The 24,869-nt window shown below is 37.4% G+C and overlaps 1 protein-coding gene across 2 annotated transcripts in view; it reads right to left on the bottom strand.

The window, feature by feature from the left end:
• Positions 1-24,869, bottom strand: part of znf462 (zinc finger protein 462) — a 100,329-nt gene that overhangs the window by 28,952 nt on the left and 46,508 nt on the right. Inside the window, exons 5-7 of one of the 2 annotated variants that reach the window (XM_088910443.1) lie at positions 20,783-21,117; positions 19,966-20,084; positions 12,839-13,030 (exon numbers count right to left, since the gene is read on the bottom strand). In XM_088910443.1, the coding sequence (XP_088766569.1) occupies positions 12,839-13,030; positions 19,966-20,084; positions 20,783-21,117 (646 nt within the window). Of the gene's footprint in view, positions 1-12,838; positions 13,031-19,965; positions 20,085-20,782; positions 21,121-24,869 lie in introns of both variants that reach the window. The other variant, XM_088910442.1, reaches the window with a different exon arrangement.

Genomic DNA, 24,869 nt, shown 5'->3' on the forward strand with positions numbered 1-24,869 from the left:
CCATTGGCATTCTGAAGGCAGGCATGCTATGTGCCAGCGTTGCCAGACACTATGAGGTAAGCCACTCCACTGTGTCCTGACTGCAGAGAAGGTTTCAGCAGACCGGCAGGACAGATGAACGTCCACGATCCAGTCGCCCTCAAGTGACCACACCAGAGCAGGACCGACACATCAGACTGGTCCATCTGAGAAATCGTTTCAGATCTGCCACCTGTACTGCTGCTGAAACTTTCAGCATACACAATGCCCGCATCAGTGACAGAATAGTGAGGCTCCATGCTGCCGGCCTTAGAACAAGGCGACCTGTCAGAAGCCCTCTGCTCACACCTCCTAGACATCACACCTGACCTGCTTGGGCCAGACAGAGGCTGCGATGGACTCGTCAGCAGTGGCATCAGGTCCGCCTGTGAAGGAGGAGGTGTTGTATTTCTTTTTTCCATCAGTATGGATGCATGACTGAAGTTTGCCAGACAACACCTAGGTAAAGATCAGAACTATTGGAACAACGTGCTCTGGACAGATGAGACAAAGATAGAGCTGTTTGGACACAATGCCAGAAGTCATGTTTGGCGAAAACCAAAAACTGCCTTTGACCAAAAGAACCTCATACCAATTGTAAAGCATGGTGGTGGAAGCATTATGGTTTGTGGCTGCTTTTCTGCCTCAGGGCCAGGCCAGCTTACCATAAATTCCACATTGTACCAGAGAGTACTTGAGGAGAATGTGATGCCATCTATCAAAAAGCTGAAGCTGAACCGTAAGCGGACCTTGCAACAAGACAATGACCCAAAACACTCAAGCAATCTCCACAAAAGAATAGCTCAAAAAGAAGAAATGGAGGGTTATGGAATGGCCAAGTCAAAGCCCAGATCTTAACCTCATAGAAATGCTGTGGGGGGACTTGAAGCGGGCAGTACATGCAAGAAAGTCTTAAACATCACACAGTTGAAGGAGTTCTGTAAGGAGGAGTGGGCATACATTTCTCCATGTCGATGTAGGAGACTGATAGACAATTACAAGAAACACCCACAAGAAGTGATTTCTGCCAAAGGGGGAAACACCAGCTATTGAAGCTGGGGGGTGTACTTATTTTTTCCACAGCAGACAATTGCTGAATTTTTTTGTTGAATAAATGATTGCAAAGAATAATTTTTATTGTTATTTGTTAAATTAAATCACCTTTATCTATCAATATTGTTGAAATGAAGATCAAATATCCATACATACAAATATGCTGAAAAACACCTTTTCCTTACTTACTTTTTCACAGCACTGCATATGGCTGTGTGAATACATGAAGCCAATGAAAGCATCTTGACTAGTTGGCACTTTTACAAAATATGTTAATAAGCAATCATTAACCATTACAACATCAATATGTATGTGTAGAAAGTTAAAATCCTAGCAATTTAAAGACACCTTTGCTACATACCTTCATTATCTTGTTATGCAGTAATCAACTTGTGCCTATATCTGTATTAGTTTGTCCATAGCATACACCTGTTGATAAAATCTTTTATTATCCAGCTCAAATCATATATATTCTAAAGTGAATCTTTAGATCCAATTCTTCAGCTTGGACTTAATTTTTTTTATAGTACCACACCACCACCTTTTTTTCCACCCTGTCATTCAGAAAACATGTTTGTTTGCATCATTCTCATGTAACCACATTTCAGTTATTCCTATATCACAGCTCCCAGTTAGTGCAGTTGCTTCATGTCCTTGCATTTTAACCCTTACGCTTCTTGTATTGAGGTATAATCATTTAAGAATGGAAAAGTTTATTTGTTTTAGATAGTTCTTGGTGTGGCCTAAGGCTTTTCTGATCCCACCCCTAAAATTGACCTGTTTGAAGTTCCCTGTCCCTAGTTTAAATACTCCTCAACTACTCTTCACATACAGTACTTTTTCCCAGTTGACCACTGCAGATATTTTGCCCCTAAGCCTACAAGGTAATCCCTTAAATTTGTCATTTAGAATCATCAGCCTGCCTTTTCCCATGTCATTTGTTCCTTCATGAAACAACAGTCTGTCTACTTGCTCAGGGAGATCTATAAAAATTACAAAACTCAACAGAGTAGACAAAGATCAACAGATAGCAACCAAAAACTCCCTATTCCTCTGGTCAGTCCTACACTATTGTGCGTTATATTGTAGTATTACACACCAAGAAGTGGAAAACCTAAGACAAAGTATAAGAGACAGAGTATGAGTGTACCGAACCCTTGTCCATTCCAAGTCATCCTTGTATGCTCCCTAATCTTGCACCATGACTAGGTCACTCACTTGGCTGTCTTCTCTAATTTTGTAGGATATGCAGGCAATGACACATTCTTAACTTCCCAGTAAGACAGTGGCCTGTAAATTCAGACTCCAATAAACCAGTGCAATTTATTTTTGACTGGTAACCTGGTAATCTGGTTGACTGGTAATCATGAATGCATAACCTTCTTTTCCTGCATAAAAAATCCATAAGTAATCAAGCAAGTAAATGGATAAAGTAATAGAACTGCCACCTATACGTTTTTTTACATACATTGCATATAAACCACATATTTACAAACATCTAAAATCAGATATTTGGCTGTTACATTCCAAGAGGCAAGCTTTTTTAATGAACTTCTAATGAGTGAAAGAGTCCCATAGCTAAATTCTATTCTATTGAACCACTCTATTAAATTAAAAACTCTATTAAACTCCAAATGCACTATTTAAATTTCCATGCATACATCAATATGAAGAAGTTTGTATAAAAGTCTTTTAGTAATGTAGTAGCATATTTTTGCCAGTTATTGCTGAGGCCAAGCTGTCAGAGAAAAGCAAACAAAATGAAGTGGGGAGTATCATTATGCATAAAGATTAAGTGGGACATAACTTAAAACGGAAACATGTGGTATCTTTTTCTGGAGAAAAAATTTAGATGCAAATAACATTCAATTTATCTCAAAGACTCTTGATTCTTGATTATACCCACTTGTAGGGTTCAATCTCCAAAGCAAAATGATACCAGAGGAGACTTCTGAACAATAATAGCTTTTAAAGTATGAACTTTAAAAGGCTGACTGCTACAAAGGAAAACAGTAATATTTTCTATATAATCTAATTTATCTTTTATTTTGTAGGGGGTGTTGCAATGTAAAAGGACTAGTTCCTAAAAGTGTCATTTTTTGTAGAATATTAGACCTTACATGCTTTTGCATTTTATGTATCTGTGCAATTAACTCAATTGCTTCCCAATGGGACGCATAAATGTAGGGAAATTTTCACTACACTGTTGCTAAAGACATGTATGTATACACATATATCCTTGTAAGCAGTGTCACTGAATTGAGATCACTATGACCAACACCCTGTGGAACAAAGAATTTTTAAGAATGAATGGAGAGACACATCATCTATATACAGAAGAATTTATCTAGAATGCTCAAAGTGTCGTGTCATACTGGAACATCTGCCACAACGTGCAGAAAGGTACTTCATAACACCTTTTTATTTTTTCAAATAAAAAAAGTATTGCACTACTTTGTAAAATTGCTAGGTGGCAAAGTTGATCAAGCTGCATATGGCTGTCACACAAATATTATTTTAATAATATAAATTAAATTATTATCCCAGTAGTGCTTTTCTTTGCTAAATCATACTGTACAGAAGCACTATCAGAATTTTTCAAATTTTTATTTAGTTCTGTTATTAGTTTTTGAAGATATATCAATATTTTTCATTAATTATTCTAATGGCCATTGAAGCAGCTGTCAGCAATGGCATAGCCAGGATTTTATAATAGGGATAGCAGGGACACCAGCATAAAACAGTGATCCCAAGGTTGTTGCTGGCAAAAAAAAAAAAGAAAGCTGGGAGTGTTGCCATTTAACAAAGCAACCTGAGCACAGAAGTTTGCAGCCACCAGCCAAGAACTTGGCATGACTGATGCCCCTTTCATTAAGCAACAAACTACACACAACAAACAAAGATACACCACCTTTTTTTCTGTTTGGAGATTGCTAATATGATTAAATATATGTGGCTTACACCATCCTAAGTGACATACAGCATGGCATATTTAATTGAATCGATATTACAATTGCTAGGAACAGTAGTAATTGCATTTTTTGGAAAGTAACCTCTTGTGACTTAAGCAAAAGGTTTATGTTACAATGTGCTGGGCAAATATGACCTTCATAAAGTTGGGCCATAGCTTTTATAATTGAATATTAAATGATAATGGTAATTATGTTAAATATTAAAAGTCCTATGTAGGATGTAGGAATATCCTAAGGATAAGTTTATTTTTTTCCTTTGAGGCACCAGGACGATGTGATACAGAGCTAACAATCTTAATCTTAAAGTTCAAGTATGTTTATGTTTCTACAGTGCAAAGCGGCGCTCAAAAACTTTTGTATTAGGACAAACCTCCAAAGTTTACTATGATATGTAAGCTCACAGTCCAGAAAAATAAAACCTTTCCCGTACCCCGTATTGTCCTTGATTTTTGAAGCACAATATGTTAGAGCAATAATTAATTTACTCCAAGTAAATTGTTGTTCCACTGTCCCACTTTTTTACTGTTTTATTTGTCGAACCCTTTTTTAGCTAGCCCTGCTCCTTAAATTTATACTGTGTATTAAATTTGAAAATGTACTATATTTTCCTACTTAAGAACTTGAGGGTCAGGTAACTCATACTACAGTATGACCTGTCTCACTGAATCTATTTTCACATTTCGTTTGTCACACAGCTCCATAAACTTGTAATCCCCTCCTCCCCACCCGGAGAAATATCTTCTTCTACTCCGAGGTGTGACATCACCCTTTGATCATTTCATTAATTTGATTGCTGAATTCTAGCACAACCCCATACTGGATAAAAGTGCTTAGACAATGGATGGAGTGGTGGATGTATAATTGTAGAAAGGTTCCAATTCAAATACAATACATAATATATTCTCTTCAAATTTTGTTAGTAAACAAAAAAATATTTTCAAATATTACTGAATGTGTGATATGGTATTGTTTCAAATTCTGTCTTGCAGATTGTTATTAACTACTTACAGTAAGTCCGTTTAGTACATAATGCCAGCAACAAAACATATAATTAAATTTCCTGGTACTTTCCATTGTTTATGGAAACATGGAAATGGCATAAAGATGTCTAAAGAGAAAGATACAACCACATTTGGGTGATGATCTTAAGTTATAAGCTACAGTCAATCATCCAAAAGGTGACCAACCAACCAGGAACTTGCAGAGTGTGGAAAACCACTCAACCTGATGACCAATCACCAGCAATCATTTTTTGAGGTTAAAAGTTAGTGCACAACTGCTGTCTCGCCATCTACCCTCAATCGAATTTTGGCCAGCTGTCAACAAAACCTTGTGAGTGCCACTACTGATGTCTGAGCCTCAGGACTTAAAAACTTTTGTCTGCAACACAAAATTAATAGAGAGCCCAATGCATAAAAAAATTATCCACACACTTGAATTGCAAAGAGCTCTTGTAAGTCAGCTCTAACGAGAGCTACTCCCCAGAGAACTGACTGGTAGCACAAAGGTACAGCAGGACTTTCTCTCTCTCCCACTTCTTCTCCGATACTGCAGAAATACTTGAATTGGCATGAGACAAGCAAAAACTGATTGACCATCACCTTGATGAATACCTTTAGCTGTTGCTCTACGCAAGATTTAAAAACCCATGGTTGCTGGAGTATTCATCATTAAGAATTAACATATTCTCAACATATTCTGATATCATTTAATCCACATTAGTAAACGTATTTACTTTGGGCATCTGAATGTTTAATAGGTATACAAGACCTAAGAAGTAAGAAATTATGACTAATATTATAACTAATGCTTAATCCTTCAATTCAGCATCGTCTTAATCCTGATATTTTTCTATCTTGATAACTCTTCATTAAAGGATAAGCCATTTTGTATCCAAGCAGATTGTTTCTTGTATTATTATTTTTGTTTTTTATATGAATGTTTGTATCCAAAAATGTATATTGTGTATTTTGAATCCATGTGCAGACTGTTTATTATTCTGTTGACTGCCTTCTAACAGACAAGGAAAAGCTCATGGAATTTATGGTTATAATTAATAAATTGTGCCAGTTAATTCTCACTACCCTATAATTTAAGGCGATGATTTAAATTAAACGTGAGTGTCTCCTAGAGACCCAAGAATTAAAGTATTATTTTTAATACTTAACTAGAAATATTTTTATTTATACCCAATTTGGAAAAGACAATTGTGTTTTTCATGTCTCAGCTCACAGTAAAGAAACTCTGCATACTTACACAGTAAGTATGGAGTGGTGGCACTGTGGCTAAGGATCTGCGCCCGTGGCTGGAAGGTTGCCGGTTCAAATCCCACGGCTGGCAGAGGAATCCTACTCCATTGGGCTCCTGAGCAAGGCCCTTAACCCCAACTGCTCTAAAGGGCGCCGTATAAATGGCTGAGACCGCACTCTAACCCCAACCTGACCCCTGCTTCTCTCTCCCCATCTGTGTGTCTCATGGAGAGCAAGCTGGGATATGGCAACCCACTGAAGCTAAGCAGGTGTGAGCCTGGTCAGTACCTGGATGGGAGACCTCCTGGGAAAAACTAAGGTTGCTGCTGGAAGAGGTGTTAGTGGGGCCAGCAGGGGGCGCTCACCCTGTGGTCTATGTGGGTCCTAATGCCCGAATATAGCGACGGGGACACTATACTGTAAACAGGCGCCGTCCTTCAGATGAGACGTAAAACCGAGGTCCTGACTCTCTGTGGTCATTAAAAATCCCAGGGCGTTTCTTGAAAAGAGTAGGGGTGTTACCCCGGTGTCCTAGCCAAATTTCCTATTGGCCCTTACCAATCATGGCCTCCTAATAATCCCCATCTATGAATTGGCTTCATTACTCTGCTCTCCTCCCCACTGATAGCTGATGTGTGGTGAACGTTCTGGCGCACTATGGCTGCCGTCGCATCATCCAGGTGGATGCTGCACATTGGTGGTGGTGGAGGGGAGTCCCCATTACCTGTAAAGCGCTTTGAGTGGAGTGTCCAGAAAAGTGCTATATAAGTGTAAGTAATTATTATTATTATTATATGCGAAAAGACAAATTCGTAATTCAAGAAATTGTATATGGCTAATAAAGTGATCTATCTTATAGGGAAGAATAAGGAATTTAAGGAAGGTGTCACTATATCACTGAGGTGCAACAATATATCACTCTGGGGGTTCCCTCACCCCAACAGAATATGCACTGTAGGTTAAAATTTTTCAAATTGACAGAAGAGCGGCTACAAGAATGGTTAAAATCTGTGACATAAGGAAATGTGAAACACCAAAAATGTATGTTTAGCATGAACTGCTACATGGCACTGTGCACCACGAGTTTATGGGATAAAAAAAAGAGAGAAAACCACCAGCAAGCTTAAACTGCACTACTCTCTAAATTTATTCACACCCCAAAAACATGTTTTATGTGGGTAGTAATAAATGTATACTTAAATACTAATATAAGTTAGTCAAACGTATCAAAATTGAGGTCCATAGAACAATAGGTCATATTTTTTAAAATAAAATCCAGCAAAAACAAATCTACAGTAACATTCTGCTATTTGTTAGTGCAATGGAAGCCTCTGAAACAACACAGAGGCCTCCAAAGGTTTCCTGTTTCCCTGAGGTGTAAAAGGTTATAATACACTGTAAACATTCAGTAGTAGCATCTTCATGGTTAAACTGCAGGCTTTAAAGACTTGCAGAGGTCAGTGTTGGGGGATGGTTATAAAATAAACAAAAAGCTATCTACCACTTTCCACTATAATGTCCATTATTAAGACTTTTAAGGCTACTGGAATTATTGTAGCCTCCATGGCAGGAACAGGACACAGGTCTATCTTGCAAGCATATGAACAAAACTATAATACTTAATAGTTTGCAAAACGCAAATCTAAAGGCAACAGTTGGGGATTTGTAATAGATATCTGCATCAGGATAAAGTATTCGAAGCTGCCTGCATGAATGTGGCATTCATAACTGGGTTGCAAGGTAAGCCTCTCTTGAGGGAAAACTACAAAACAAAGAACACTTGACAAAGAACATTTGAATTGCAACTGAAATAATGTCTTAAGTTCACATGAAATCAAAATTGAGCTTTTAGGACATGCTCATCAGCATTATGGTTGGCATAAAAAACAAGAAATTCAAGCTGAGAAAATGCTCAAGCCCACTGAGTAATAATGCGGACGTCTATCATATATGGGCTGTTCTACATCTATGTGTTCTGAAGCCTTATTGTCAAGATAAGGGAACATGTACCAGGACATTTTGGCTTGACACCTGGTTCCTTCTGCCAAAAACCTTAAACCTGGCTGAAAATGGACATTCCAGTACAACAGCGATCCAAAGCACACATTCCAATCACTAAATGCACGCAAAATAAATGTTCTTCTTCGGCTATCTCAATCTCCAGACCTCAATCTAATTGAACATTTGTAATTCTAACAGTTCACTGACCAAAATAATGGGTCTTATGGACTTACAGAATTCCGTACTACGTAAAAAAAATGGAGGAAATCCAGTCCATAAGATCACAAAAAGCTTTTTGGCCTTAATTCCAAAAGATAATGTTTGGCGCAAAGCCATATTTGGGAAAATTGGCCCTGGTGTGTTTTTTTCAGGTAAGGTGTGTTAAGTCACCAGTCACTTCCTAATCTTTTGAACAGCTTTCCAAATGTGAATACATGGATCTACCCTACAGTATTAACAACAGGCCATAATTTAAACTAGACTAAATTAGAATAATTTAAACATCCTTAAATGCATTACTCATCATACAGCAAGAAAAACCACTGCATTAAATTCTTATTGTGCCACTTGCGTAAGAAATGCTGTCTCACATGTCATGTTTAACTTTTTAGATGCTGCCACATGCTGCTATTTATTTTTAAATTAATGTATCCTATGTTGCCTTACCTTGCTTTGGGCCTGACTGTTCATGAAAGGCTATCAACTAACAGCAGAGCAACGTAGCACCTGCCTCTCTGTCATTCATCAGTGAGCCAGGGATCACTGAAGAATGACAATGCGACTGAAACGTGATGCACAGTGAAATGTATTAACATGGTACCATGCTTCCACCTGAGCAAAGGAGAGTGACAATAGCTGGTATAAAACTTACCCAATGTAGCGCACACAGGAATTTTACAATGGGCTCAAGAATTACTGGCACACTTGATAAAGATGAACAAAAAACATATACAATTACCAGCAAAGATAATGAGCTACATTTTATGCCCCCCTCAAATTAGAAAACTACAGGCTTTTATTCTAATATAATTATTTCAAAACAAATGTTCTTAAAAGAGTAATACACATTTTGTCCTCAAAAACATAGGCATCAAATGTATTGGATTGGATTATTGGATGGATTGTTTCTAGTACTTGGCGAAACCTCCTCTGGCATGGATAACACAAAGCCTTTTTCTATGTTTAATAAGAAGAACACATTGGGTGGGATTTTGGACCATTCCTCTATGTAGAAATTTTCTAAATCCTTGATGTACCTAGGTCTACACTTATGGACTGCCTTCTTCTATTCAGAATAAGGGCTTTCTATTGAGTTTAAGTCCAGAGACTTTGGTGGTCATTGCAATACGTTGATTTTGTTTTCAGTCAACCATTTCTTTGTTGATTTTGAGGTGTGTTTAGGGTCACTGTCTTGCTGGAAGGTCCACCTACGAATGAGTCTTTCTGGCAGAGGCAACCAGGCCTCATTTTCTTTTGGCCAGAATATCCTGATATGTAATAGAGTTCACGATGCCACTGAACTTAACAAGGGCAGTGGTAAAAAAGCAGCTCCACAACCTGAATGATCCACCACCATACTTTACGGTGGATATAAGGTTCTTCAATTTGTAGGCATCCCTCTCTAACATCAAATGTACTGATGGTGTGAGTGACCATAGAGTTTAAGTTTGGTCTCATCTGACCATAGAACAAGGTTCCAATCAAAGTCCCAAAGACGTTTGTCAGTAAGGGTTTTCTTCTGGCAATTCTTCCAAATAGCCTGTTGGCATGGAGGTACCATCTAAATGTTGATTTGTAGACTTGGTGACCCCAAGATGCAACCAGACACTGCAGTTCTCCAACTGTGACCCTAGGATTCTTCTGCATTCCTCACAGTCTTCCTCACTGTGTGTGGGGACAAGATGCACTTGTGTTCTCTTCCTGATAAATTAACCATTTTTTTATAGATTCTGAACTTCTTGATTACTGCCCTAATAATGCTAAGTGCTACATTTAACTTTTTATGTATTTTCTGTATCCATTACCTGATTTGTAATGGATAAAGAAACAATCATTTGACACTCTTGATTTGTCAGTTATTTGCCTTTATGCATGGTGATGGATGACAAAAGGTTTTCTCATGTGTGATACCCCTTTTTTACCGTGGTAAAACGGAAGTCTAAAACAGTCCAGACTGAGTTATTAAATAAGCAGAATTTCATTAAAGATTTCATTTTGTTTGATTTTCCTTGAAAAAACTTAGGGGATCCAATAATTTTGACACCTATATTGTTGAAAAAAAATCTATTACTCATTTTAAAAAACTGCTTTGAAATAATTGTATTAGAATAATATAAATAGCCTGTAGTTTTCCCATTTTTAGGCATACAATATAGCTCATTATCTGTTTATCTTACATGGCTTTTTATTGTTCATCTTTATCAAGGGTGCCAATAATTCTTTGGCCCAATGTACATATTCAAAACAAACTCCCATAAACATAAACTCTTTAATTAAGGGTATTAAGCAATTTGCATCAATCTTTAGGTACATCTACTATTATGACTTCTTTACACTTCTTGAGCTTCAAAACAATGATCTGATGCTATAGACCTGGGGTTCTTAACCTCAACCAAAGATTAACACACTAGGGCAGTAAACGGGACACACATGCAGGTTCGGACACACATGCAGGTTCGGGGTGGTTACTCATCTACGGACAATAACAGAGGTAAACAATTAACTATTATATACACTTGCACCACTTGCATGGTTAAGACTATTTATAGTAACAGGGTGACTTAGTGGTCACTCTGTGAGCCCACAGACCATCCCCCGGCTACTACTCCCAGTCTGCCCTGTGATGTGCTCGGCAAGGGCGCTACATTAATTTCTATTGGGTGGGCCACAATTGCATTCAAATTTGTAGCACTTTTTTCTTTTGCGCAAGGTAGACATGATTAGCCTAGCAATGGAGCGTTTTTGAATAGGTGGCACTGGAAGAGTAAGAGCTAAAAATAACGTGGAGAAAAGCATGGCAGAAAACTCAGAACAGAAAAAAATGAAGAAAATGAGAAACTGGGAAGGCACACACGTCAGGTGCCTTTTTTACCATGCACTTAGGAAATGGTTTCAATCATGTGTGGGAAAAGCACTGCAGAGCAGCTAGCATTGATACCAGTGTCAAATGATACCACGTCTAACCGCATTGGGAGTATGGCAAGAGACGGGGAAGAGCAGGTGATCGCTAATATAAAATCTAGTGTGTTTATATTAGCGATCTAATATAAACTTTATGTTTATATTACAATGTTTCTTTACAACTTGAAAAGACCACTAATGTCTCCAGAGATGCTCAAATGCTTGTTTATGCCAGATTTGTTGAAGAGGGGGAAATTAATGAGGATTTTTTGTTCCATCGTCCTCTTCCCGAGCGTGCCACTGGCGATCAACTTTTGGTTTTGGTGGACACATATGTACGTGAGCATGAAATTGACTGGAATAAGTGTGTGGGAATCTGCTGAGATGGTGCACGAGCTATGACTGGCAAACACAGTGGGCTAGTCACGAAGGTACAGGCTGTTGCTCCATTCGCTCTGTAAACTAGTAATGGATAAAGCTGTTCGTACTGTAAATTCCATCAAGGCCAGTGCAACAAGCGCACGACTTTTAAAGATTATTCCAAAAATTAGGTATAGGATGACTGAAGAGGCAGCCTTATTAACTGTGGAATAGTATTCTTAAAAATATTAGAGAATCTGGGTCTGTGGATATTTTGAAACGGCAGCTCAAAACTTATAGAATTATAGAATGTCAGTGCTATTTGTATTGTTTGTGCATGGTTCTTTTATTTTTTATTGTTGTTAATTTTAGGTTGATTAAGGTTCTTTTTAATTTTTTTGTAACAAGCACTTTGAGTTGCAAAATTTTTTTATGAAAGGTGCTATATAAATGAAAATTATTATTATTAGTAGTAAGTGAGTAGACCTACAATTCATACAGATTTTTAAATCTGTGTGTGTACAGGGGGGGGGGTCGCAAAATATTTTTAACCCCAAAAAAGGGTCACACTCTCGAAAAGGTTAAGAACCCCCACTTTAGACAGATAAGCTCACTTGGACTCAAAGGTAGTACCCACGTAGTAATTTTCCCTGAAATGCAGTCACAAGATAATTCTCACAACCGCGTTTTATGTACCTATCAAGCAAAACTGTAAACTTAGAATCTATTTGTCCCTTATGTTGGACTACAGAGCAAGTGACATCATCCTTGATGATTTAACATTGAAGGCAGAGACTGCACTCTTTATGAAAATAGGGATAAACTAATAAAAACATAACTAGCAAAACAATGCAGTGAAGCTTTAGCAGAAGCAAATGGAATAGACCATTTCTATGTCGACGTACTGTAGCTGCATTTTATTTCAAAGTTTTCAGACAAACAGCATTTTACAGGAAAACAAAACAGCAACACAAAACGTTTAGAACATGAAAAACATACTGAAATCTGCTCTGCTTGATGTAATACATGGGCAAATAGCATGGAGAAATGGAGGACAATACTTGCCATCAGATTCAGGGATTATTAAAGTCTGCTCTGTAGCCTGGGGATGTTTCTGAGGTCTGAAGGCTCCCTGAGTGGCAGCACGAAGCTTGGGCAGAGTGAGTGCTTCTCCATGAGCCTTCAGAGAGTGCTCCTTCAACTGGCTGATCGTCATGGTGGAAAAGGAACAGGACAAGCACTTATAAGTGTTCTCACCTGTGTAAACAACAGAAGAAAATAAAGTTTACAAATCAGAGGAGGCCGTTTGGCCAAAACTTGCCATCAGATTCATTGAATCACATCATGCAGTAAACATTCTCCTTTCCCTTATGCCAACTGTTTTTTAAGTTTTATTTTCAATTTCTTTTTATTTCTCGTCAATGGACCAAGGAATTCAGATGTGACCTATCTAATTGCAAGAAACATGAACTGAAGACACACAAGAGCCCTCACTTTTGTCATTTCCAAGTTCCTCTTTCAGACAAATTATTCAATGAAAAAATTATGTCAGACTGTACAACTTAGCTCTTCTTAGACAAGTTACTCCAGAGTTTTTAAAACAATGTGCTAAGACAAAGTTAGACAAAATACAGCAGGCTTTTTTCACCTTCAGACATTTTGCTCTAATATAAGTTCCCTACATCAGCTTAAACAATTTCCTAAAATCCCTCGGTAGGTAAAAGGGCAACATTTAATAGGTACTGCATCCAGATGAAATGAGTTAGATCAGTAGAGAATTTCTACAGATCTAAGTATTGTTAATATTTAATTATTTTAAAATGCATATATGAGTGCACACATATGTACATGTGACAATAGCTGGTATAAATGGGCACACGTGAGGAGAAAGGTCTATAACTGAATTACAAACTGAAAGACAAAAAAATGTACAACTCACAGTAATATGTACAGTTGCAGTTCCTGTATAAAAGATAAAAGGATATACAGCACTCTCCAAATCTATTAAATACCCTTAAATAAAAGTTGATTTCCCATGAAAATCCAGGTGGATATTTAGTTGCTTTCCAATATAATTTAATTAAAAAATAAATACTAGCATAACTTTCAATACTGTATGAAGAAAACATCTGTCAAAAAGTTACATATATTTCTAAATGTATAATAAAATTACTCATACCCTGACAATCAGTATTTTGCAAACTCCAGATTTGATAACCTTCATCAAGCAATGGTAGGCTTTTAATAGGTTACTTAAACTACTAAGCAGGGATATTTGACTACTTCACCATGCAGAATGTCTTCAGTTCCTCCAGGTTGCATGGCCTGCCTTTAACCTGATTTTTTAGATAACAGACTCTAGTAAACTTTGGAATATGCCTTTCTTTCATTTCTAACCACTACATCAGGACCAAATGATGCACAATGACCCCTAAAGTAAAACAGCTGTATTTCTGTTCTTCACAGAAGAGATGAAATTCTATTTCAACATGAGCCTTGTCTTTCTATGCTAACCAATTTGCTGGTGACTCAATCCAAAAACTCAAATCTGTATTTTATCAAACCAAACCATCTCATCCCATATAACATGGAAGTCAATTAGTTACCAATTGGCTGTTTCACGAAACTGCCTCAGACACCAGACATACAGGAATATGTATTATCAGTCACTAGGTACATCACGAAATGTGCTGATGATGTTACACTCACAAAAGAAATAAGAACTTTTCCTAACCAGAAACCATGGATGAACAGTGAGGTTCGCATCCTAATCAAAGCAAGGGATGCAGCATTCAAATCGGGCAATAAATCAGAACTAAAGTCAGCCAGGATCAATTTAGAGGAACACTTTACCACTAATGACCCAAGGCGCATGTGGCAAGGTATACAGGCTCTCACAGACTACAAAAGGAAGAACATCTGTGCATCTGCCCATGATGCCTCCCTGTCTAACGAGCTCAACACCTTCTATGCTTGGTTTGAAGCCAGCAACACAGAACCAGTCAACAGAGCTGCACCCTCTGCAGCCGAGCAGGTGCTCTCACTGTCTGCAGATAAGGTGAGGAGATCTCTGCTAAAAGTGAACATGCGCAAAGCTGCAGGACCTGATGGCATACCCAGTCGCGTCCTCAGAGCCAGCGCCAATCAACTGGCAGGTGTATTCATAGACATTTTCAACAAGTCTCTGGCCCAAGCTGTAGTCCCCACCTGCTTCAAGACAACCACCATCATCCCAATACCGAAGAAAACCACAGTGACATGTCTTAATGACTACCGACTGGTGGCACTAACACCTGTCATTATGAAGTGCTTCACGAGGCTGGTCATGAGGCACAATAAGGACACCATTCCAGAAACACTGGACCCGTACCAATTTGCCTACCGACCCAATAGATCCACAGATGATGCAAACTCCATTGCCATACACACTGCCCTATCCCATCTGGATAAAAAGAACACATACGCAAGACTACTATTCAACTTCAGCTCAGCTTTTAACACCATAATTCCAGGAAAACTAGTCAACAAACTCAGTGCACTGGGTCTCGACACCACCCTCTGCAACTGTATTCGGGACTTTCTGACAGGCAGACCTCAGGCTGTCAGGCTTGGAAACCACACTAACTCTGAACATGGGAGTCCCTCAGGGGTGTGTGCTTAGTCCATTGCTCTACTCCCTCTACACCCACAACTGTAAGGCCAAACATAAAACCAACTCAAGTTTGCCGATGACACCACAGTTGTAGGTCTGATCACAGACAATGATGAGGGAGGAGATCAATCTCCTTACATCGTGGTGTGAAGACAAAAACCTCACCCTCAACGTCAGCAAAACCAAGCAGCTTATCGTTGATTTCAGAAAACTGACAAACGGTCATGCCCCTATCCACATCAACGGGACTGAAGTGGAAAGGATCAGTAACTTCAAATTCCTTGGCATCCATACCTCCGAGGACCTCACATGGTCTCTCAATGCCACTTGTCTGATTAAGAAAGCGCAACAGTGCCTGTAATAATAATAAAAAACTTTATTTTATATAGCGCCTTTAAAGGTGGCTTCTCAAAGCGCTACTTCCTAAGACGGTTGAAGAAGGCTAAGATATCTCCCCAGATCCTCACTAACTTTTACAGATGCACTACAGAAAGCATACTGACAGGTTGCATCACAGTGTGGTATGGCAACTGCAGTATTGCTGACCGCAAAGCCCTGCAGCGGGTTGCTCTCCCATCCCTCCGGTACATTTATGACAGATGGTGCTTGAGGAAAGCTCTAAGCATCATCAAAGACCCCACACACCCCAGTGACAGACTGATCCTCTACCCTCTGGAAAGTGGTACCTGGGCATTCAGGCCTGGACTACCAGACTCAGAGTTTTTACCCCCGCACTATCAAACTATTAAACTTCTAGCCTCTCTCACCTACGATCTGAACCCTCACAATGCATTCTCTCTTTATCAAATCTCAAACACACATTGAAATCCACCTCTACCTCACGTGTCAAGAAGCTTACTCCCCATAATTTTCTATCCTTTATTTCATTCTGTTGATGTATGATTTTGCACATTACCTGTTACCTGTTGTTGTTTTGCACATTGCCTGTTTTCTCTGTCTTTATTTTCTTATACAATTGAATTGTTTTTTTGTACTGCTCTCAGAGCTAGTTAAATAGCATTTCATTATACCATATACCTGTATATGAGTATAATGACGATAAACTTGAACTTGACTTGATTCATGAGTTTAGCCTCGAATGGCAGTAGTAGACATTAATTATCTTAACCTATCAGCAACAAAGAGAAATTTACATGATAGGCTACCTCAAACCGTCAGTTACACGACTCGACTGTGTATGTCGCTTAAGCCACTCCTATTTGGCTTTTTAGTTATGGAGGCGGGAAGACGCCCCCGCCCTCTGGGTGCCTGGCTTGTTGCCATCTTTAACCGTTCTGTGTCCGAATCGCAGTAGGGAGACACGTACAAAAAAAAGTTCATCCAGCTACAATACAAATATATTTTTGTGGTAAGAGGGAGCAAAACATCAGTATTTACTGCTAGTAATTAGTGTACGTTTTATTGTTGAAATCTGAGCCTAAATATAAAGTTAAAATCTCGGCAAACAAAGCAATGTAGGAAATGCACACTTTTTCTGCAACAAAAATACAGAGAAAATAAATCCTATCTGACATCTCAAATCAGTTTCGATCAAGGTCTCCAAAATGAACAAGAAAAAGAGTATTTTCAGAGAGCAATTACACTGTGTTTATGTAGAATAAGTGATTAGATTTATGAGCAATCTTATTTCTTATTCGTTTAAAACTGTGAAATTTCAGCTGCAAAAGATCACACCAGAGACAGCACTATCCTTGCTTATCATAGACATTCAGGAAAGGGTGAATGAAAGAAGTCATGTCAAGTACAATAATTCGGTGATTAATAATAAAAGCTTTAGGACAAGAAACAAAACATATTGAAAACTTAAGCTTTTTAAGGCTAAAGCTAAAATTCAGTCTACAAATTAAGGCAAATGAAAATTTAGGATGTTAAAGTGCTACAGATGTAAAAAATACAAAAAGGATGAGCAAAAAGTTTTAGAAATGGAGCAGGTGTTACTTTGAAATAAGCAAAGAGAAAAAAGCCATGACTAGACATACTGCAGAAGAGGGAAGCAGGAACTCTTAGATATACAAAAAAATCACAGAAAGGTATATGTTTCTATATACAAATATACAAAATATTTTTGTTTATTTACAAAAGATATACAAAAGAAGATGCAAACATGAAATAGATTTGGCAGAGAGTGAGAAGAAAATTAGCACGCATAAAAAAAAGCAATTCTGTCAGAGAGCCTTATATGAATTAATAGCAAACATTGTTTCATGGAGGGCTTCTCAGATAGTTGGGCTTTCAGGTAGATTGCTAGGCGAAAGGATTTGTAAAGATATTTTGTTAAAGCAAGTCAGTTATTTGCAACACATAAAATAAATTTTTCCAAGAACGTTTAGCCTTTGTCACTAATTAAACCACTAAATAAAGACATAAATATAGAAATCTGAAGATTTTTTTATTCAATGTTGGTAGCAGGATGAACTGTCAGGTTGACATAAGTGTATATTTTGTCACAGAGTTGCTGCAAGATTTTCAGAATAATTATAAATCTAGCAGGATAAAGACTGATCAGATTAGGATGCAAAGCCATTTAGCAAAGAGGGTGTGAGAAGAGTGACAAACTAGTATACTTTAGATCTTTTTTCTGAACCAAGGAAAATCTGATCATGTTTCTCTATAACAATAATAAAAAACTTTATTTTATATAGCACCTTGTAGCATCTCAAAGCAATACAGTAGGTGTAAAAACAGTTATTAGGACCACAGATTACAAAGTAAATACATATAAGAAAGACAAGCAGAAGTGCTACCAAAAATAGAAAATGAAGCAAGCAGATACAGACAATAAGTCTTCTGAAAAGAAAGGTTTTGAGGTTAGATTTAAATGCATTTAGGGTAGGTGACTCTGATATCACTGGGGATACAAATCCAGAGCTCTGGGGTGCAGCTAGAGAAGGCCCTGTCACCCACAGAATGTAGATAATCTTGAGGACATCTAGAAGACCAGAGTCAGACGAAAAAAGGTTGCAAGGTGCAGAGTAGACAGATAATAAGATAATAATGAGGATGACGATTTTGAAGTTGACTCAAAACCTGATAGGAAGCCAGTGTAAGGACTTGAAGATAGGCGTAATGCATCCCGATCAGGATTCTGGCTACCAAATTCTGAACATATTGAAGATTGCTCAGTGTGGATTTAATTACCCCAGTGAACAGGATGTGCATTTAATAATTCTAGAAAAAAAGCCTTTCTTGGTTTTTCTAGTTCCCTTTAATGCGATGTTCCACAATGCTAAGTGCGACATGGCTGGTATTTACATATGATATTTGTGATTTAAACAAATTAATACAAGCAGTTTTTGAGGATTTAAGTGTAGGCTGAGTTATTACAGGGTGTAAGACTTGAAATGTAGGTAGGAAAAAGATAATTTTGAGAAAGCTGAGGAATACACTTATAACAAGAACACTTCCTAATAGGGTTAGGCATACTTTTGACAAATTGACAGGATAGGTTATAGACTGCAGAGGAAGATGATGAAGTTAACAGACTGAATGTTTACACAGATACTGAAATAAGGATTGTATTTTAGATTTGTTTTTGTAGTTGCTAGCATTGAACTGTGTGTTGGATGCACATAAATTGAAGGAATGGGTAAATATAGCTGATGCTGATCCAGAGATCTTAAGATGTTTATATTTAGAGGCAATTTGTTTAAATAACTAACTAGTTATGGATACTGATGTGCAAGATAGGTGGAAAGGCTGTTTCCTTAAGCCTTATAAAATAATTTATTCTCAGTGAGATGCTGCCATTTCATAGTGGGTTTCTATCACTGTGTATAGTTACACAGTGCCTTTAGTTTAAAAAAAAGACTATTAAAATCTGCAATCTTTCCACGTGTAATGTCATTAGAAAGTACACGTTCCTGCTTTGTCTAAAGATGGTATCAAAAAGTAGTCTAATTGGTGAGAAAGCTATGCTTAATGATAATTAAGGAACTTAGAAGTCAAAGAAAATGATTTACGTCGTTTCATTTTAAACACTAAGTTATGAATGCAGATGCAATTGGTGCCATTCGCACCCCGCTCTGTAGAACGGCCATTGTGTAAGACTGAGCTCAGTGCCTCCTCCCTCTTTCGGTGCTACCTTCCCCTCTGATGGAACGGAGTGGGCAGTACACTATTTTCAGAGCCTCTGATTGGGAAAAAAAGACATGCTGATCTGTCATACATAACAGGAAGAGAACAGACTGTGACTTTTTCTGTTCGAAACGTGTGTTGTCTTTATAAAATTCATGTATTTTAAATGTTTAATGTTTAAAGAAGTAAAAAACTTATAGCGTACACAAAGATTTTTAGCTGATCAGGAGGAAGAAAAATCACCTGTTTTTCGAGCATAAAAAGCGGTTATTAACTATTGAAACCTGTTTTTATAGCTTTTAAAGTCATGCAATGTCTAAGTTAAGCAGGAACACATCATTATATCTTAGTTTTTAAAAAAATAAAAAAAGTTTGCCCAGCCTATTACAAGAAGACAATTAGCTACAGAGTGCAAGAAGAACATGTTAACTGCAGATGTGCTTACCTGCATGAGATTTATGTAAGTGATTCTTCAGACGACTCATGTAGGCAGATTTGAATGAACAGAACTTGCAACGAAAGGGCTTGTGGTGTCCATGGTGAGACTGCACGTGTCGATCCAGGCTGAGGGGACATGGCAAGTATCAGATGTCAATAAGAAGGAAAAACACACAGGAAATTCAAGACATCAGAAAAATCTAATTTGATATCAGCTTTCTGCAGTGAAGACATGCCTAGGCACAGATATTGATATAATGGAGCAACAAAAAGGATGTTTATAAGCAACCAAGAACAGAGACAATCCTTGTTTATTTGAGTAGCAATGTATTTATATAGCTATTGTAAGCTATATAAATAGTAAATTTGTTATTTCCAAAATTGAGCAATTCAAAATCAAAGTAATGTTTAAAATGACTCAAAGAGATGTGCAGCTCTACCTGTATTATGCTGTGGGGCTGAGGAAAATAAAAGGGTCCCTTATGAATGTGTTATCATAACCTCAAAGAGTTCAGTCTTCTGGTACACCCAAACCCTCTTACATAAAAGTGAAACATACAGTACAGCCACCATAGAAAACCGAAGGAAGTGGCTACGACACAATTAAACGAAAGGTTTCTTGCAATCACACTATAAGCCAAGCCAAGCCAGTGTGACTGCTTCAAACACTTTTATAATGATAATCCTTAAAATTACAAAAAAGTAGGTAAAAAGCATGGAATTGCAAGAATTGTATTACATGAACCTGCTTAAATGTAATACAACTTCCCTTTGAATTAGGGTGTAATTAGATGCAAACCCTGTTCAGTCTTGGCTGTTCTTACTTGTGCCTGAAGGCTGACACAAACTGGCAGTATTGGCAGCTGTACTTGTCTTCTCTAGTGAACATGGCCAAGGCCGAGTGGCTCCTCTCATGGGAGCGGAGGCCCTGCATGGACATGAAAACACGGTCACACTGCTTGCACGCATGACCTCCTGCAGGCCGTTCCTTTATCTCTGTGGTTTCTTCAGCTCCCTTTTCCAGCTCTCTTGTCTCTGCAACAGTGCTGGTGTCAGCTGAGCCTCCGTCCACAGGCTCGACTTCTGCCATTTCTGCTTCCACTAGGCCACCATTGGCCACACCTTCCTCTGAAGGAGTGACCAGCATTTCTCCTACTTCCTGCTGAAAGACAAGACAAATAATTATTTGGTGCTACATTCGTTTTGTCTTTTATTTTAATATAATAAGTGTATTTGATTTCTGAATCTCGTACTTAAAACCCTCAACAATTTGACCTTTCTAAACTATATTAAAATAGTTTCTATTCTTGCACCAAAGGATGTGAATCAGTTGCACTATAAAAAGCAAGCGAGTGTGGATAACACTTCAATTGGTTATCCAAGAAAACACTTTCCTAAAGAAAGTGACAGTGGCAGCATGCTATGTTCATAAAAACTGTAACAATGCTGGGGAATTTAATGTTTGATATGAAAATGGGCTCAGTGGCCTTATTATTTTCCCTTAAACGCATATAGTGCCCCCCAGGAGTATTGGGACAAAGACAAAACTGTTTACAGTCATGTGACCATTAACAGTAACTGAGCCAGTTCCAGAGATGGCCATGTCCTTGAAATTACTTCCTCCATGCTTCAAACTTGTTAGAAACTACAGAGATGAGACAGAGGAGATTTGAAACAAAGTTTTATGGATAGAAAATATGAGACCTATATACATTTTATCAAAATCATGGAAAGGTTCAAATTTTAAGAATTAAAAAAACACTTCAACTGTAAAAACATGACGGAGATAACATCATGGCCTGGGCATTCATGGTCACCTCTGGAACTGGCTCACTTGTCTTTTTTAATAATGTCAACAATGAATTCTGAATTTTTATTGGATAGTTTAATTATTGGTTACTGCTTCACCATGCAGCTTGACAATAACACAAATCATATAGCCAATTCAACCAAGGAGTTCAACATGAGGAAAAATGTGGAAAATCTTAGACTGGCTAAATCAATATCTGGATTAAATCCATCTCAGTATGCATTTTAAAAACTGAAGAAAAAATTCAAGTCAGAACACCGAAGGAAAAGGCGAGAACAGGCATCTTGAATTAACTGTGTTGAACAAAAAAAAGTTTCTGTTATAATATGATCAAATGTATGCAAGGAATTACACAAAAATAAAATGCAGTTTATTGTGCTTATCGTTCATGTAAGTGTCATGATCACAAAAATAAACTGGTTGACTGTAAATGAGAAATAACAGTTTTTACTTATTTTTCCAATACATTCTATGGATGTGTATACTTTTAGATCTGAGCATCTACTTAAAAAAACAATTTTGAAATATAAGTGTCTAGAATAAAATGGTTTGGTAGCTTTCAATTTCCGTTGGGTTGTGTTATAAGAAGGTTGCATAAGATGAATACAGTAGTTTGGTAAATACTAAGACATTTAACTTTTACTGGAAAGGTCTGACTATCCAGACCTTAATCTTACAAAGACCTATGCAATCCTAACTTCCTCTGTACCCACAGCGATGTACACATTACTCTTCCTCCTGATCTTCAAAGAGGAAATACATTAACTGCCTTAAGCATTAAGTGGTTCCCTATGCAAAGAAATAGCAAACTGTACACTTTTAACTTTTTGTTTTGGAAAACCATCTTACACAGCACTTTCTAAATGCACTAGTATGGTTTGCACATTTGCAGGCATGCATCGTTGGGCCTTTTCTTGGGGGCATGGTACTATTAATTCTATTCAAAGGTTGAAAGTGTAAATGTATTACAGGATTATCATCTAAATACTTTTATCTCAGATCATCAGATCATCAGCTTTCATACTTGCATACTTGAGTGAACATAGATTTCTTTCCAGGTATTCCAAACCTAATTTTTATTTCCTCCTTGGAACAACTCATCACAGATGTTATGCACTGTTTTCTGCAATCAATCAACATTGCTGGCTCCAGGGCTTGCAGGAACAAGCCTTGGTCTGGCCACCATTTTGAGATGAAACACTGAATCTTTGGGGCTGTCTTTCAGCCAAGTTCTTGGCAACCTCTTTGGAATACTAATGTTGAAATGTGACGAAGTACCCATTGCTTATGAGATTTTGTAATGAAACTCTCTGCTTATCATCCAAGGCTTCTGCTGCAATAAACAGACTTCTACTGTTTCCTAAAAGCCCTATATGTTATCCATCTTTCTTAATACCAAATATGTATAACTTAACTCACAAACAGTTGAAAGAATTCTTATGAAATCTCCTACTTTACCAGATTTAAGGGAACCATTTTTTTCAAGTTAATAAAGTTACTAAAATATTTTAAATATACAACAATCAATAAAGCACTTCATTTTAAGTACTTGTAACACTTCATAATATTAAAGGTATACAAATTTGCTTACTCACCAAATTATTTTCTAAGAATAAGTAATCCAATAGAAATAGGGGAAGAAAAATGCAAAAAGTTTAAAGCATGTTTCTTCTAATAGTTCGCTAAGGTTGTGATATTGCCTACCATAACAAAGGACTCTGCAAAAAACATTCCTGTACAGAAAAGAACAATACATAAGCATATCCTAAGAACCTTAAGATGTTAATGCAAATCTGGAAAAAGTAAAAAAACATTAGGTTACATTAGGCTTCTGGTCAATCTTGGCCCACATGGCTGCTAGCACCGAAACAGAACTACAACGTTTACTGTACCCATTACTGGGGCATCATGCAATTGCAAGGGGACTAAAAACAAAATATGATCCTTAAATATCATACGTTCCTTTTTCTCTGAGTGACAATAAAGATATTTATTCTGCAAAAATACAGGGCTGAATATTTATAGATACAAATAGTTATCACAATGAAATATTACATTTTGAAGAATAAACCTGAGAATCTGATGTTTCAGACACATGACAGATATAACAATTTTCTTGCAGTTAATATTCCAATGGTAACAAATCTAAGACATTAATCTCCGGAATCAAAATATGGCCTTATGAGTTCACTCTTCCTTCAATAAACACTACATCAGTGTTGTTTGTGAACCAAGAACATTTACAGACTGAAACACACTGGAAACTTTACTAATTGTTGTCAATTTTTTTCTGTCTTGTTTAACATACCACCAGACTATAAAATCTCAAAATTGTGACAACAGGCATTTTTGCCTCAAGTTGTTGTTCTAGGTATGCAAGTATAAACGCAACTTTTGTACAAATAAGGCCAATTTTTAATTACACTTTAACATTGTAATGTCTCAGTAAAAAAAACAAAGGGCACACACTCTGCAACCTCTGCTGACAAAAACATCACAACATGAAACAGTGAAGGAATTCCTATTTATCACTATTAGTGATTTAACTGCATCAGGTCATGACCTAGGGTCACCACATCAGGAACAGCTTGAACACGGCAAGGAACCACAGAAGACTCATAAATCTATTTAAAATCATGACAGCTTAGAGCTACTTGTATGTAATGCAGTGATTTCCTAACTTATTACCAAGTTGGTGCTTCAACATGTACAGTAGGACAAATCCTTTTACAGTGCTGCTTGAAAGTATGTGAACCCTTCATCTTTCATATGTTTTAGACAAATTATCTTAAATAATCTTTTATCTGAACTTCAATACTTAAAGAAGATAACCCAAATAACAGACACACATACAAAAATATATATCTTTTGCAACTTTAAGTTGAACAACAATGTTCTTTTTTTAGAGCAAAGTTTTTTTCCTGGCTAGCCTTCCATGAATACCGTTGCTATACAGCTTGTGTCGTATTGTTGATGTATGAACATGGACATCAGACATCAGCTGCAGCAAGAGAGGCCTGAGGTTCTTTGGATATCCTGCATGTTTTCTTGTTGCTATGTGGGATAATTTTGAAGGATGTCCCACATCTAGGTAGGGTCTT

Source organism: Atractosteus spatula, chromosome 3 (genome assembly GCF_055471065.1).
Source record: "Atractosteus spatula isolate fAtrSpa1 chromosome 3, fAtrSpa1.hap1, whole genome shotgun sequence".
Classification (NCBI taxonomy): Eukaryota; Metazoa; Chordata; class Actinopteri; order Semionotiformes; family Lepisosteidae; genus Atractosteus; species Atractosteus spatula.